At 48.4% G+C, this 16,008-nt stretch overlaps 1 protein-coding gene across 1 annotated transcript in view; it reads left to right on the plus strand.

Moving 5' to 3' along the window:
- The window catches only part of selenbp1 (selenium binding protein 1), a 37,871-nt gene extending 21,863 nt beyond the window's left edge, over positions 1 to 16,008 (plus strand). Inside the window, 6 exon segments of the mRNA XM_055665476.1 lie at positions 2,600 to 2,781; positions 3,682 to 3,708; positions 4,514 to 4,711; positions 7,521 to 7,613; positions 11,477 to 11,595; positions 15,704 to 16,008. Coding sequence (XP_055521451.1) covers positions 2,600 to 2,781; positions 3,682 to 3,708; positions 4,514 to 4,711; positions 7,521 to 7,613; positions 11,477 to 11,595; positions 15,704 to 15,866 — 782 coding nt within the window. The 3' untranslated portion in view covers positions 15,867 to 16,008.

Raw genomic sequence — 16,008 nt, forward strand, 5'->3', positions numbered from 1 at the left:
CATGTCCTCTTGTTTGAATCTTCCCTATTCTCAAAGGGAAAAGCTTGTCCACATCAACTCTGTCTATCCCTCTCATCATTTTAAAGACCTCTATCAGGTCCCCCCTTAACCTTCTGCGCTCCAGAGAGTAAAGACCTAACTTATTCAACCTATCTCTGTAACTTAGTTGTTGAAACCCAGGCAACATTCTAGTAAATCTCCTCTGTATTTTGTTGACATCCTTCCTATAATTGGGCGACCAAAATTGTACACCATACTCCAGATTTGGTCTCACCAATGCCTTGTACAATTTTAACATTACATCCCAACTAGACTCCAAAGGTACAGGAGCCTGAAATCTGCAACATCCAGGTTCAGGAATAGCTTCTTCCCCACAGCCATCAGGCTATTAAGCTCAACTTCAAACAAACTCTGAACAATAACAGCACTTTATATATATGGTCTATGGTTATATAGACACACTGAACCATTATCTACTGTTCTGTATTATGTTTCCATATTGTGTTGTGCTGCAGCAAGCAAGAATTTCATTGTCCTATCTGGGACACATGACAATAAAACTCTCTTGACTTGAGTTTAGAGATACAGCGTGGAAACAGGCCCGTTCGGCCTACTGAGTCCCAGCTGACCAGTGATCGGTTGGGTTTGTTTGTAGGCCTGGCCAAGATGGCTGACCATCCACGGGTCAGGGTGCCAGGCCCGGGTGGTGTTAGACAATAGACAATAGACAATAGACAATAGGTGCAGGAGGAGGCCACTCGGCCCTTCGAGCCAGTACCGCCATTCACTGTGATCACGGCTGATGGTACACAATCAGTGCCTGCCTTCTCCCCATATCCCCTGACTGCTAAATTTAGGATTTAACCGAAGCCAATGGGCCTACAAACCCGCACGTCTTTGGAGTGTGGGAGGAAACCCAGAGCACCCGGAGAAAACCCACGCAGGTCACGGGGAGCGCAAACGGGGCCCGAACCCGGGCACTGGGGGGTGGCAGCAACTCTACCGCTGTGCCAGGCCGATTGGGAAAAGGGGAGATGCAGCGAGACCTGGGTGTCATGGTACACCAGTCATTGAAGGTAGGCATGCAGGTGCAGCAGGCAGTAAAGAAAGTGAATGGCAGTTAGCTTGAGCATTGCAAAAGGTTTGAGTATAGGAGCGCTGTTGTACATGGTCTTGGTGAGACCACACCTGGAGTATTGGGTTTTGGTCTCCAAATCTGAGGAAGGACATTATTGCAGCAAGAGACGGTTCACCAGGACTGATTCCTGGGATGGCAGACTGTCTTATGAAGTATACTCACTTGGTTTATACCTCTCTAGTTTATTGAAGGGGCGAATAGAAACTTACAAAATTCTTAAGGGGTGGACAGGCTGCAGGCAGAAGATTGTGTTCCAATGTTTCGGGAAGTCAGGACAAGTCAAAGGAAAGGGCAGGAAATCCTTTGCAAAGCCGAGATGAGAAAAACATTTTTTTCCCACACAGAGAGTGGTGAATCTCTGGAACTCTCTGCCACAGGGGGTAGTCGAGGCCACACAGTTCATTGGCTATATTTAAAGAGGGAGTTAGATGTGGCCCTTGTGGCTAAGGGGATCAGTGGGGTATGGAGAGAAGGCAGGTACGGGATACTTGGGGGGGGATCTCAGCCATGATTCATATTGAATGCGGCGGTTCAGAAGGGTCCCTACCCATGGATGAGATGTTCTATGTGTTTCCATGTTTCTATGAAGTCTATGCTGGAAGTGCGTACAGTTTTGGTCCCAAACGGGATGAGGAGGACAGTAAGGCCATGCACAGGAGGAAGGGAGGAGATTGCAAGGCTGCGGGTAGTGAAATGAAAAATTGACAGGCTTGGATTCTGCTCAGGAAGGAGCGGCAGATGAAGAAAAACTTGGGGAAATCTGGCAACAACAATTCTGCCAGGTAGGGGGCGTCGAGAACAGAAACATATTCATTGGCTTAGTTTAGTTCATGGATGAACTTGTGGGCTGGGGAATCAGCAACGTCCTCCACTTCCGCCATGGGGATTGAATGGGCGCTTCAGGCTCGAAGGCCTGGCTTACTCCTGCCCTAATTTCTATGTTTCTACTATGTTTCTCTTGTTTTCTATGGTTACTATGTTTCTATGCTTCTATGGACATCATTAGACGTTTAGAGATACAATGGGGAAAAAACATGTTCAATGGTACCTTGGGTTACACAAAAAATCTGGAGAAACTCAGCGGGTGCAGCAGCATCTATGGAGCGAAGGAAATAGGCGACGTTTCGGGCCGAAACCCTTCTTCAGACTGATCAGGGGCGGGGGTGGGTGGGGACAAGAAAGGGAAAAGGAGGAGGAGCCCGAAGGCTGGGGGATGGGAGGAGAGGAGTTTCCACATCTACTTCAATGGTACCTTATTTGTCATGTGCAATATACAATACAGAGAAGGCAGGGATGGGATACTGAGTTGGATGATCAGCCATGATCATATTGAATGGGCGGTGCTGGTGCAGGCTCGAAGGGCCGAATGGCCTCTACTCCTGCACCTATTGTCTATGTTTCTATGTTTCTATGCCAGCGCGCCGCCCCTGTTTGACCCTGTGGTGGGAATGCTTCTTTCAGGACTGTACGGACACTCGCTTCACGTCTGGGATTGGACCGAGCGCAGGCGGATACAGACCATCGACCTCGGTCAAGACGGCCGCATACCGCTGGAGATCCGCTTCCTCCACGACCCCGCTGCAGCCGAGGGTCTGGTCGGCTGCGCTCTGAACAGTTGCGTCTTCCGCTTTTACAAGACTCAGGTACCGTCACACGGGAAGTCACTAGACAACAGACAATAGGTGCAGGAGTAGAGGCCATTCGACCCTTCGAGCCAGCACCAGCACCGCCATTCAATGTGATTATGGCTGATCATTCCCAATCAGTTCCCCGTTCCTGCCTTTTCTCCCCATATCCCCTGACTCCGCTATCTTTAAGAGCCCTATCTAGCTCTCTCTTGAAAGCATCCAGAGAACCTGCCCTCTAAAGATAGTGGAGTCAGGGGATACGGGGAGAAGGCAGGAACGGGGTACTGATTGGGGATGATCAGACACGATCACATTGAATCCACTTGAAAGTGAGAACCGGCCTCCACCGCCAGCAAGGCAGAGACCACAGTTCCCTCTGTACAAAAAGTTTTCTCGTCTGTTCTAAATGGCTTACTCCTTATTCTTAAACTTCGGTTCTGTTCCCCCAATTCTGTTTCCTCAGCGGTCAAAACCCTCCACAGCACAAGAAGCAAAACTGCCTCTCATGTGAAAGGATTGTTGATGCCTCACTAGAGTCCACCGAGGAGAGGGTGATAAAAAGTGTTTCTTCACTCAGTGACAAACATGGAACATGGAACATTAGAACATAGTTCCATAGAACCGCCCTCCACGCCCTCTGAGGCAGAGGAATTTCCTTGAGCACTCACAACTCTCGGTGATAAAAAGTGTCCTTTAATTCTGAGGCTGCGACCTCTAGCTCTAGACTCTCCCACTAGTGGAAACATCCTCTCCACATCCACCTAATTTGAGGAAGGACATTCTTGCTATTGAGGGAGCCCAGCGTAGGTGTCACTGCAGAGGTTAATTCCTCTTGGATGGCGGGACGGTAGTCATGTCCTCGAGAGAATGGAGCAGCTGTGGTTTAAACACACTGTAGCTAATGTTTGACCACAGAAAGGTCTGTGGAGTTTAGAAGGGAAGGCTGGGTATTGCCAGATAACCAGGCAAGTATCTCATTGAAACATATAAGATGATGTTAAGGGTTTTGGACACGCTAAATGGTGGCCGAGGTAGGGGGAATGCACATGTTCCCGATTGAAGGTGTTGGGGGAGTCCAAAAGGAACCAGGGGGTTCTACACACACACACACACAGTTTAAAATGAATGCACAAGGAGTAAGCCATTTAGAACGGAGACGAGGAAACACTGATTTTCAGAAACAAAAGCAGTAGAGTGGGCTGAAACACTTTTTCACACAGAGAGAGGCCAAGCAGTTTCAGAATGAAGGGTCGGCCATTTAGAACAGAACGCGGCATGCGAGGTGTTGTCGGGCGTGAGGGGCAACGGGAGTTCGAGAAAGAACTTGGGAAGGATCCGCGGGAGGCGGTGTGGGCTCATTCACAAGAAAGTGCTGGCGGAGCGACGGTAGCTAGCCCCCGAGTTTCAGAATAGGGAAATGAGGGGCGGCCATTTAGACACCAGCCGAGAGTTGTGTGAGTCTGTGGAATTCTCTGCCTCAGAGGCCGGTTCTCTGGATGCTTTCAAGAGAGAGCTAGATAGGGCTCTTAAAGATAGCGGAGTCAGGGGATATGGGGAGAAAAGGCAGGAACGGGGTACTGATTGGGGATGATCAGCCATGATCACATTGAATGGCGGTGCTGGTGCTGGCTCGAAGGGGCTGAATGGCCTCTACTCCTGTACCCATTGTCTATTGTCTATCAGGTATCTATGGCTCGGTTGTAATCATGTATTGTCTTTCCGCTGACTGGATAGCACGCAACAAAAGCTTTTCACTGTACCTCGACGGACGTGACCTTAAACTGGCCCGAACTATCGTGGACACCAACTTGATTTTGTTTCAGGTCTCATCACCGACATCCTCATCTCCCTGGACGACCGTTTCCTGTACTTCAGTAACTGGCTCCACGGAGACATCCGGCAGTACGACATTACGGACATCAGGAATCCCAAGCTAGTCGGGCAGGTAAAAACGCACGGAAAGGCCCCTGGTGGCACTGGACAAAAGGATTTGAGTATAAGACCAGGGAGGTTCTACTGCAGTTGTACAGGGTCTTGGTGAGACCACACCTGGAGTATAGGAGCAGGGAGGTTCTACTGCAGTTGTACAGGGTCTTGGTGAGACCACACCTGGAGTATTGCGTACAGTTTTGGTCTCCAAATCTGAGGAAGGACATTATTGCCATAGAGGGAGTGCAGAGAAGGTTCACCAGACTGATTCCTGGGATGGCAGGACTGTCTTATGAAGAAAGACTGGATAGACTTGGTTTATACTCTCTAGAATTTAGGAGATTGAGAGGGGATCTTATAGAAACTTACAAAATTCTTAAGGGGTTAGATGCAGGAAGATTGTTCCCGATGTTGGGGAAGTCCAGGACAAGGGGTCACAGCTTAAGGATAAGGGGGGAATCCTTTAAAACCGAGATGAGAAGAACTTTCTTCACACAGAGAGTGGTGAATCTCTGGAATTCTCTGCCACAGTGGGTAGTTGAGGCCAGTTCATTGGCTATATTTAAGAGGGAGTTAGATGTGGCCCTTGTGGCTAAGGGGATCAGGGGGTATGGAGAGAAGGCAGGTACGGGATACTGAGTTGGATGATCAGCCATGATCATATTGGATGGCGGTGCAGGCTCGAAGGGCCGAATGGCCTCTACTCCTGCACCTAATTTCTATGTTTCTATGTATCTATGGACATCATTAGACGTTAGAGATACAATGGGGGAAAAACATGCTCAATGGTACCTTATTTGTCATGTGCAATATACAATAGACTCAGGGCCCACACAGTCTTAGAACCAGAGGCCACACAGTCTTAGAATCAGAGGCCACACAGTCTTAGAATCAGGGGCCACACAGTCTTAGAATCAGAGGCCACACAGTCTTAGAATCAGAGGCCACACAGTCTTAGAATCAGAGGCCACACAGTTTTAGAACCAAGGGCCACACAGTCTTAGAATAAAGGGGCCACACAGTCTTAGAACCAGGGCCCACACAGTCTTAGAATAAAGGGGCCACACAGTCTTAGAATCAGAGGCCACATAGTCTTAGAATCAGGGGTCACCGTCTTAGAACCAGGGGCCACACAGTCTTAGAATAAAGGGGCCACACAGTCTTAGAATCAGAGGCCACACAGTCTTAGAATAAAGGGGCCACAGTCTTAGAATAAAGGGGCCACACAGTCTTAGAATCAGAGGCCACACAGTCTTAGAATAAAGGGGCCACACGGTCTTAGAACATAGGGCCGAAAAGAATCAGGGGTCACCGTCTTAGAACCAGGGGCCACACAGTCTTAGAATAAAGGGGCCACACAGTCTTAGAATCAGAGGCCACACAGTCTTAGAATCAGAGGCCACACAGTTTTAGAATCAGAGGCCACACAGTTTTAGAATCAGAGGCCACACAGTTTTAGAATCAGAGGCCACACAGTTTTAGAATCAGAGGCCACACAGTTTTAGAATCAGAGGCCACACAGTCTTAGAATCAGAGGCCACACAGTCTTAGAACCAAGGGCCACACAGTCTTAGAACCAGGGCCCACACAGTCTTAGAATAAAGGGGCCACACAGTCTTAGAATCAGAGGCCACACAGTCTTAGAATAAAGGGGAGGCCATTTAAGACTGAGGTGAGAAAAAAACCTTTTCACCTAAAGTGGATGGGTAACATTTTGAAGGGTCCTAACCTGAAGGGTCCCTTTTGAAGGGTCCTAACCTGAAACGTCACCCATCCATGTTCTCCACAGATGCTGCCTGACCCGCTGAATTACTCCAGCACTCTGTGAAACGTCACCTATCCATGTTCTCCACAGATGCTGCCTGACCCGCTGAGTTACTCCAGCACTGTGTGAAAAGTCACCTATCCACGTTCTCCACAGATGCTGCCTGACCCGCTGAGTTACTCCAGCACTCTGTGAAACGTCACCTATCCATGATTTGAGTATAGGAGCAGGGAGGTTCTACTGCAGTTGTACAGGGTCTTGGTGAGACCACACCTGGAGTATTGCGTACAGTTTTGGTCTCCAAATCTGAGGAAGGACATTATTGCCATAGAGGGAGTGCAGAGAAGGTTCACCAGACTGATTCCTGGGATGTCAGGACTGTCTTATGAAGAAAGACTGGATAGACTTGGTTTTTATACTCTCTAGAATTTAGAAGATTGAGAGGGGATCTTCTAGAAACTTACAAAATTCTTAAGGCTAGATGCAGGACCCCTTGTCCTGGACTTCCCCAACATCGGGAACAATCTTCCTGCATCTAGCCTGTCCAACCGCTTAAGAATTCAGCAGGTCAGGCAGCACCCCTGGAGAACATAGAAACTTACAAAATTCTTACGGGGTTGGACAGGCTAGATGCAGGAAGATTGTTCCTGATGTTGGGGAAGTCCAGGACAAGGGGTCACAGCTTAAGGATAAGGGGGAAATCCTTTAAAACCGAGATGAGAAGAACTTTTTTCACACAGAGAGTGGTGAATCTGTGGAACTCTCTGCCGCAGAGGGTAGTTGAGGCCAGTTCATTGGCTATATTTAAGAGGGAGTTAGATGTGGCCCTTGTGGCTAAGGGGATCAGGGGGTATGGAGAGAAGGCAGGTACGTGATACTGAGTTGGATGATCAGCCATGATCATATTGAATGGCGGTGCAGGCTCGAAGGGCTGAATGGCCTACTCCTGCACCTAATTTCTATGTTTCTATGTTTCTATCCATGTTCCCCACAGATGCTGCCTGACCCGCTGAGTTACCCCAGCATTCTCTGCATCATCTGCTTTGTGATTCCCTTCCAGGTGTTTATCGGAGGAAGCGTTTTGAAGGGCGGGCCGGTGAAAGTGCTTGAGGACAAGGAATTGGATAGCCAGCCCGAACCCAGAATCGTCAAGGTAAGACAAACTCTTTAGTCCCTCTTCTTGTGAGGTCGTAAGGTCATAAGTGATAGGAGGAGAAACAGTCCCACTAAGTCTACTCCGCTCCCCCTCCCATTCCCAATCCGACCTTTCTGTCCTGGGCCTCCTCCATGGCCAGAGTGAGTCCCACCGCATATCGGAGGAGCACCACCTCATATTTCGCTTGGGCAGTCTACACCCCAGCGGTATGAACATTGACTTCTCCAATTTCAGGTAGTCCCTGCTTTCTCCCTCCTTCCCCTCCCCTCCCCAGCTCCCCCACAAGCCTGTCTCCGCCTCTTCTTCCTTTCTTCTTCCCACCCCCCACATCACTGAAGAAGAGTCTCGACCCGAAACGTCACCTATTCCTTCGCTCCACAGATGCTGCCTCACCCACTGAGTTTCTCCAGCATTTTCTACTTTGAGTTGAAGGGCCTGTTTTAAAAACATAGAACATAGAAACATAGAAACATAGAAACATAGAAATTAGGTGCAGGAGTAGAGGCCATTCGGCCCTTCGAGCCTGCACCGCCATTCAATATGATCATGGCTGATCATCCAACTCAGTATCCCGTACCTGCCTTCTCTCCATACCCTCTGATCCCCTTAGCCACAAGGGCCACATCTAAACTCCCTCTTAAATATAGCCAATGAACTGGCCTCAACTACCCTCTGTGGCAGAGAGTTCCAGAGATTCACCACTCTCTGTGTGAAAAAAGTTCTTCTCATCTCGGTTTTAAAAGGATTTCCCCCTTATCCTTAAGCTGTGACCCCTTGTCCTGGACTTCCCTAACATCGGGAATAATCTTCCTGCATCTAGCCTGTCCAACCCCTTAAGAATTTTGTAAGTTTCTATAAGATCCCCTCTCAATCTTCTAAATTCTAGAGAGTATAAACCAAGTCTATCCAGTCTTTCTTCATAAGACAGTCCTGACATCCCAGGAATCAGTCTGGTGAACCGTCTCTGTACTCCCTCTATGGCAATAATGTCCTTCCTCAGATTTGGAGACCAAAACTGTACGCAATACTCCAGGTGTGGTCTCACCAAGACCCTGTACAACTGCAGTAGAACCTCCTTGCTCCTATACTCAAATCCTTTTGCAATGAAAGCTAACATACCATTCGCTTTCTTCACTGCCTGCTGCACCTGCATGCCTACCTTCAATGACTGGTGTACCATGACACCCAGGTCTCGCTGCATCTCCCCCTTTCCCAATCGGCCACCACAGTTTTCACACAGTATGACTATGACTCAGGATTATGGTTGGCAATGGTCCTGTATGAGGTCACTGAGTCAGGGAGGGATACAGTTTCGAAACAGGCCCTTTGGCCTAACATGCCCACACCTGTCAATATGTCCCATCTACACTAGCCCCACCTGCCTGCGTTTGGCCCATATCCCTCTAAACCTGCCCTATTCATGTACCCGTCTAAATGTTTCGAAAATCTCTTAGGGTGGTCACGGTGGCCGAGCGTTAGAGTCGCTGCCTTACAGCGAATGCAGCGCCGGAGACCTGGGTTCGATCCCGACTACGGGCGCTGTCTGTACGGAGTTTGCACGTTCTCCCCGTGACCTGCGTGGGTTTTCTTTGAGATCTTCGGTTTCCTCCCACACTCCAAAGACGTGCGGGTTTGTAGGTTAATTGGCTCGGTGTAAATGTAAAAATTGTCCCCTAGTGGGGGTAGGGTAGAAACATAGAAAATAGGTGCAGGAGTAGAGGCCATTCGGCCCTTCGAGCCTGCACCAGCACCGCCATTCAATATGATCATGGCTGATCATCCAACTCAGTATCCCGTACCTGCCTTCTCTCCATACCCCCTGATCCCCTTAGCCACAAGGTTCCACATCTAACTCCCTCTTAAATATAGCCAATGAACTGGCCTCAACTACCCTCTGTGGCAGAGAGTTCCAGAGATTCACCACTCTCTGTGTGAAAAAAGTTCTTTTCATCTCGGTTTTAAAGGATTTCCCCCTTATCCTTAAGCTGTGACCCCTTGTCCTGGACTTCCCTAACATCGGGAATAATCTTCCTGCATCTAGCCTGTCCAACCCCTTAAGAATTTTGTAAGTTTCTATAAGATCCCCTCTCAATCTTCTAAATTCTAGAGAGTATAAACCAAGTCTATCCAGTCTTTCTTCATAAGACAGTCCTGCCATCCCAGGAATCAGTCTGGTGAACCGTCTCTGTACTCCCTCTATGGCAATAATGTCCTTCCTCAGATTTGGAGACCAAAACTGTACGCAATACTCCAGGTGTGGTCTCACCAAGACCCTGTACAACTGCAGTAGTACCTCCCTGCTCCTATACTCAAATCCTTTTGCAATGAAAGCTAACATACCATTCGCTTTCTTTACTGCCTGCTGCACCTGCATGCCTACCTTCAATGACTGGTGTACCATGACACCCAGGTCTCGCTGCATCTCCCCCTTTCCCAATCGGCCACACAGTATGACTATGACTCAGGATTATGGTTGGCAATGGTCCTGTCTGAGGTCACTGAGTCAGGGAGGGATACAGTTTCGAAACAGGCCCTTTGGCCTAACATGTCCACACCTGTCAATATGTCCCATCTACACTAGCCCCACCTGCCTGCGTTTGGCCCATATCCCTCTAAACCTGTCCTATTCATGTACCCGTCTAAATGTTTCGAAAATCTCTTAGGGTGGTCACGGTGGCCGAGCGTTAGAGTCGCTGCCTTACAGCGAATGCAGCGCCGGAGACCTGGGTTCGATCCTGACTACGGGTGCTGTCTGTACGGAGTTTGCACGTTCTCCCCATGACCTGCGTGGGTTTTCTTTGAGACCTCCGGTTTCCTCCCACACTCCAAAGGCGTGCGGGTTTGTAGGTTAATTGGCTCGGTGTAAATGTAAAAATTGTCCCCTAGTGGGGGTAGGGTAGAAACATAGAAAATAGGTGCAGTAGAGTAGAGGCCATTCGGCCCTTCGAGCCTGCACCAGCACCGCCATTCAATATGATCATGGCTGATCATCCAACTCAGTATCCTGTACCTGCCTCTTCTCCATAACCCCCTGATCCCTTTAGCCACAAGGGCCACATCTAACTCCCTCTTAAATATAGCCAATGAACTGTGTGGCCTCAATTACCTTCTGTGGCAGAGAATTCCACAGATTCACCACTCTCTGTGTGTGAAAAAAAATGTTTTTCTCATCTCATAGAAACATAGAAACATAGAAATTAGGTGCAGGAGTAGGCCATTCGGCCCTTCGAGCCTGCACCGCCATTCAATATGATCATGGCTGATCATCCAACTCAGTATCCCGTACCTACCTTCTCTCCATCTCGGTCCCAAAGGATTTCCCCTTTATCCTTAAACTGTGTGTGTGGCCCCTTGTCCTGGACTTCCCCAACATCGGAACAATCTTCCTGCATCTAGCCTGTCCAATAAGGGGTCGGCCATTTTGAACAGAGACGAGGAAACACTTTTTCTCACAGAGAGTTGTGAGTCTGTGGAATTCTCTGCCTCAGAGGGCGGGCGGTGGAGGCCGGTTCTCTGGATGCTTTCAAGAGAGAGTTGAGGGGCCTGTCCCACTTTCACGACCTAATTCACGACCTCTGCTGAGTTTGCCCTTGACTCATACTCGCAGCAAGGTCCTTACGAGGTCATAGGAGATTGTTATGTTAGTCGAATTAAGAATTTTCCCCTTAAGAATTTTAGGATTGTGTTAGTGTGCGGGGATCGCTGGTCGGCGCTGACTAGGTGGGCCAGTTTCCGCGCTGTATCTCTAAAGTCTAAAGTCAACGGACCAAGTGGCTCCCTGGGGAGGGAAGGGAGGATGCCACAATCGCACAAACAAAATGACTTCCACCCTCGCAGCTAACTTCCTCTTGTTTAATCAGGGGACGTTGATTTATGGTGGACCTCAAATGATCCAGCTCAGCTTGGATGGAAAACGTATGTACGTGACCACATCGCTGTACAGTGGATGGGACAAACAATTCTACCCTGACATGGTCAAGTAAGTCATTCACACAGTCTCACTTTTCAGTTTGGTTTAGAGATACAGCGCGGAAACAAACAGGCCCTTCGGCCCACCGAGTCCGTACCGACCAGCGATCCCCGCACGCTAACACTATCCTGCACACACACACACACACACTAGGGACAATTTACACTTACATCAAGCCAATTTACCTAGAAACCTGCACGGCTTTGGAATGTGGGAGGAAACCGGAGCAACCCGGAGAAAATCCACGCGGGTCACGTTAGTTCTTCCTCGTTCGTGGGCCTCGAGCCCCCGTTGACGGGACGATCTTGACTCCCGTAGCCGGCAGCGTTTGGGCCCTCCGCGTCGAGGCGATCGGGGGAGGGGGATGTCAGCTCCCCCGCGCCGGGCGATCAAACCTCGCGTCGGGGCTGGTCGAACCTTCCGCGACGTTGGAGCTTCCCAACTAGGCCTCTCCCGAAGACGGCGAGCTTTTAACCATATAACCATATAACAATTACAGCACGGAAACAGGCCATCTCCGCCCTACAAGTCCGTGCCGAACACATATTCTCCCCTAGTCCCATCTACCTGCACTCAGACCATAACCCTCCATTCCTTTCCCATCCATATACCTATCCAATTTATTTTTTAAATGATAAAATCGAACCTGCCTGCCTCCACCACTGCCTCCACCACTTCCACTGGTAAAGCTCCCCCTTCCACACCGCTAAATCTCTCCGAGATGAGTAAAGAGTGTCTCTGGAACCCTCTCATAGTTAGGCCAGTTCATTGGCTATATTTAAGAGGGAGTTAGAGTCCCTTTGGGGATTCTCAGAGAAGGCAGGTACCCTACTGAGTTTGAATATTTCCCGGTACTCTCAAGGGGAAAAGGCTTAATCCTGCACCTCATTTCTATGTCTTCTCCCTCTCATCATTTTAAAACACCTCCCTATTCAAGTCCCCCCTTGTTTGAATCTTCCCTACTCTCAATGGGAAAAGCTTATCCACGTCAACTCTGTCTATCCCTCTCATCATTTTAAAGACCTCTATCAAGTCCCCCATTGACCTTCTACGCTCCAAAGAATAAAGACCTAACTTGTTCAACCTTTCTCTGTAACTTAGTTGCTGAAACCCAGGCGACATTCTAGTAAATCTCCTCTGTATTTTGTTGACATCCTTCCTATAATTGGGCGAGCAAAATTGTACACTATACTCCAGAATTGGTCTCACCAATGCCTTGTACAATACTAACATTACATCCCAACTTTTGATGGTAAAGTCTGCGGTGGTTTGCAGTTGTACAGGGTCTTGGTGAGACCGCACCCTGGAGTATTGCGTACAGTTTTGGTCTCCAAATCTGAGGAAGGACATTATTGCCATAGAGGGAGTGCAGAGACGGTTCACCAGACTGATTCCTGGGATGTCAGGACTGTCTTATGAAGAAAGACTGGATAGACTTGGTTTATACTCTCTAGAATTTAGGAGATTGAGAGGGGATCTTATAGAAACTTACAAAATTCTTAAGGGGTTGGACAGGCTAGATGCAGGAAGATGGGTCCCGATGTTGGGGAAGTCCAGGACAAGGGGTCAAAGCTTAAGGATAAGGTGGAAATCCTTTAAAACCGAGATGAGAAGAAACTTTTTTCACACAGAGAGTGGTGAATCTCTGGAATTCTCTGCCACAGAGGGTAGTAGAGGCCAGTTCATTGGCTATATTCAAGAGGGAGTTAGATGTGGCCCTTGTGGCCAAGGGGATCAGAGGGTATGGAGAGAAGGCAGGTACGGGATACTGAGTTGGATGATCAGCCATGATCAGATTCAGATTCAGATTCAGATTCAGATTCAATTTTAATTGTCATTGTCAGTGTACAGTACAGAGACAACGAAATGCATTTAGCATCTCCCTTGAAGAGCGACCATAGCAAACGATTTGAATAAAAAAAATAATAAGTGTCCGGGGGGGGGGGGGGGGGGGGGGTGGTGAATGGCGGGTGCAGGCTCGAAGGGCCGAATGGCCTCTACTCCTGCACCTAATTTCTATGTTTCTATGTTTCTATGGAGCGATCCCAGGCAAGGGATCAGCTCCGATGTTAAGTCCGAGCCCCTTCAGTCCGACGAGGCTTCCATTACTCTTGTTTTTTGACCTTGTTGATCTTTTGTTCGTAGATTACAATCAGTAGAGCAGAGGGAAAGAACCGTTGTCTGAACACTCTTCTGATTTTTTATATCATAAAGGAAAACATCATCTGGTTGAGCTGTTATCTCCCTCGTGTTATGGAAGAATGGCAAAAACATTTCTGTTAGCCTTGCTAGTGTCATATGAGAAAGGTGAAAGAATCCATTTTGCAACTTAATGGTAACTAAATTAAAACAATTCCTCCACTTTGATGACCTCGAAAAGATCGTCCGCACATTTATCTCCTCCCGCCTAGATTACTGCAACTCCCTTTACACTGGCATCAGCCAATCTTCCCTGTCCCGCCTGCAACTGGTCCAAAACGCCGCAGGGCAGCGAGACTCTTGACGGGCACCCGAAAAAGGGACCACATCATCACCCCGATCCTGGCAAAACTCTCTCCACCGGCTCCCTGTGCGGTTCCGTATACATTTCAAGACCCTCCTCTATGTCCACAAAGCCCTCAATGGGCTTGCCCTGCCTCCTCCTACATTAAAAGTCTTCTCACCCACCACTCCACCTCCAGGCCCCTCAGATCGACCGACTTGGGGGGCTGCTGAATATCCCGCGGTCTAGGCATAAGCTCAGGGGTGACCGTGCCTTTGCGGTTGCAGCTCCTAGACTGTGGAACAGCATCCCCTTTCCCATCAGAACGAACAGCCCCCTCCATCGACTCCTTTAAGTCAAGACTAAAGACTTATCTAAACTCCCAAGCCTTTCCTGACGTCCACTGAGCGAGGGCTATATGTATATATGTATGAAGTTCAGCGGGTGCAGCAGCATCTATGGAGCGAAGGAAATAGGCAACGTTTCGGGCCGAAACCCTTCTTCAGGCGTCTGAAGAAGGGTTTCGGCCCGAAACGTTGACTATTTCCTTCGCTCCATAGATGCTGCTGCAGCGAGGGCCTTCGATATGTATATATGTATGTAGTTTGTTTGTTTATACTATTCTTATAACAAATGTAAAGCACTTTGGCCAACGAGAGTTGTTTTTTAAATGTGCTATAGAAATAAATGTGACTTGACATAGAAACATAGAAACATAGAAATTAGGTGCAGGAGTAGAGGCCGTTCGGCCCTTCGAGCCTGCACCGCCATTCAATATGATCATGGCTGATCATCCAACTCAGTATCCCGAACCTGCCTTCTCTCCATACCCCCTGATCCCCTTAGCCACAAGGGCCACATCTAACTCCCTCTTAAATATAGCCAATGAACTGTGGCCTCAACTACCCTCTGTGGCAGAGAGTTCCAGAGATTCACCACTCTCTGTGTGAAAAAAAGTTCTTCTCATCTCGGTTTTAAAGGATTTTCCCCCTTATCCTTAAGCTGTGACCCCTCGTCCTGGACTTCCCTAACATCGGGAACAATCTTCCTGCATCTAGCCTGTCCGACCCCTTAAGAATTTGGTAAGTTTCTATAAGATCCCCTCTCAATCTCCTAAATTCTAGAGAGTATAAACCAAGTCTATCCAGTCTTTCTTGATAAGACAGTCCTGACATCCCAGGAATCAGTCTGGTGAACCGTCTCTGCACTCCCTCTATGGTAATAATGTCCTTCCTCAGATTTAGAGACCAAAACTGTATGCAATACTCCAGGTGTGGTCTCACCAAGACCCTGTACAACTGCAGTAGAACCTCCCTGCTCCTATACTCAAATCCTTTTGCTATGAAGAATGTCTTTCCTCAGATTAGGAGACCAAAACTGTACGCAATACTCCAGGTGTGGTCTCACCAAGACCCTGTACAACTGCAGTAGAACCTCCCTGCTCCTATACTCAAATCCTTTTGCTATGAAGAATGTCTTTCCTCAGATTAGGAGACCAAAACTGTACGCAATACTCCAGGTGTGGTCTCACCAAGACCCTGTACAACTGCAGTAGAACCTCCCTGCTCCTATACTCAAATTTGACTTTACTTTAAATCTTGAAACTTTCTCAGATGAGGGTTTTTTTCATTGCAGGAACGGCTCGGTGATGTTGCAGGTTGACGTGGACTCGGACAAGGGAGGCCTGACCATCAATGAGAACTTCCTTGTGGACTTCGGGAAGGAACCTGAAGGGCCAGCGCTTGCCCACGAAATGCGATACCCTGGCGGAGACTGTTCTTCCGACATTTGGCTGTAGATTAATTTTCAGATTCACTGAGAGGGAAGCAAATACGAAACTTAACTTGTGTTTTTTTTTCCATTTCGCAATCACAATCAGTTTTATTAGTGACGCCCATCGGGCAACTGACTGGACAATTGAAAGAAGGCAATTTGACTTA

The sequence above is a fragment of the Leucoraja erinacea genome, unplaced genomic scaffold (assembly GCF_028641065.1).
Source record: "Leucoraja erinacea ecotype New England unplaced genomic scaffold, Leri_hhj_1 Leri_126S, whole genome shotgun sequence".
Taxonomy (NCBI): domain Eukaryota; kingdom Metazoa; phylum Chordata; class Chondrichthyes; order Rajiformes; family Rajidae; genus Leucoraja; species Leucoraja erinaceus.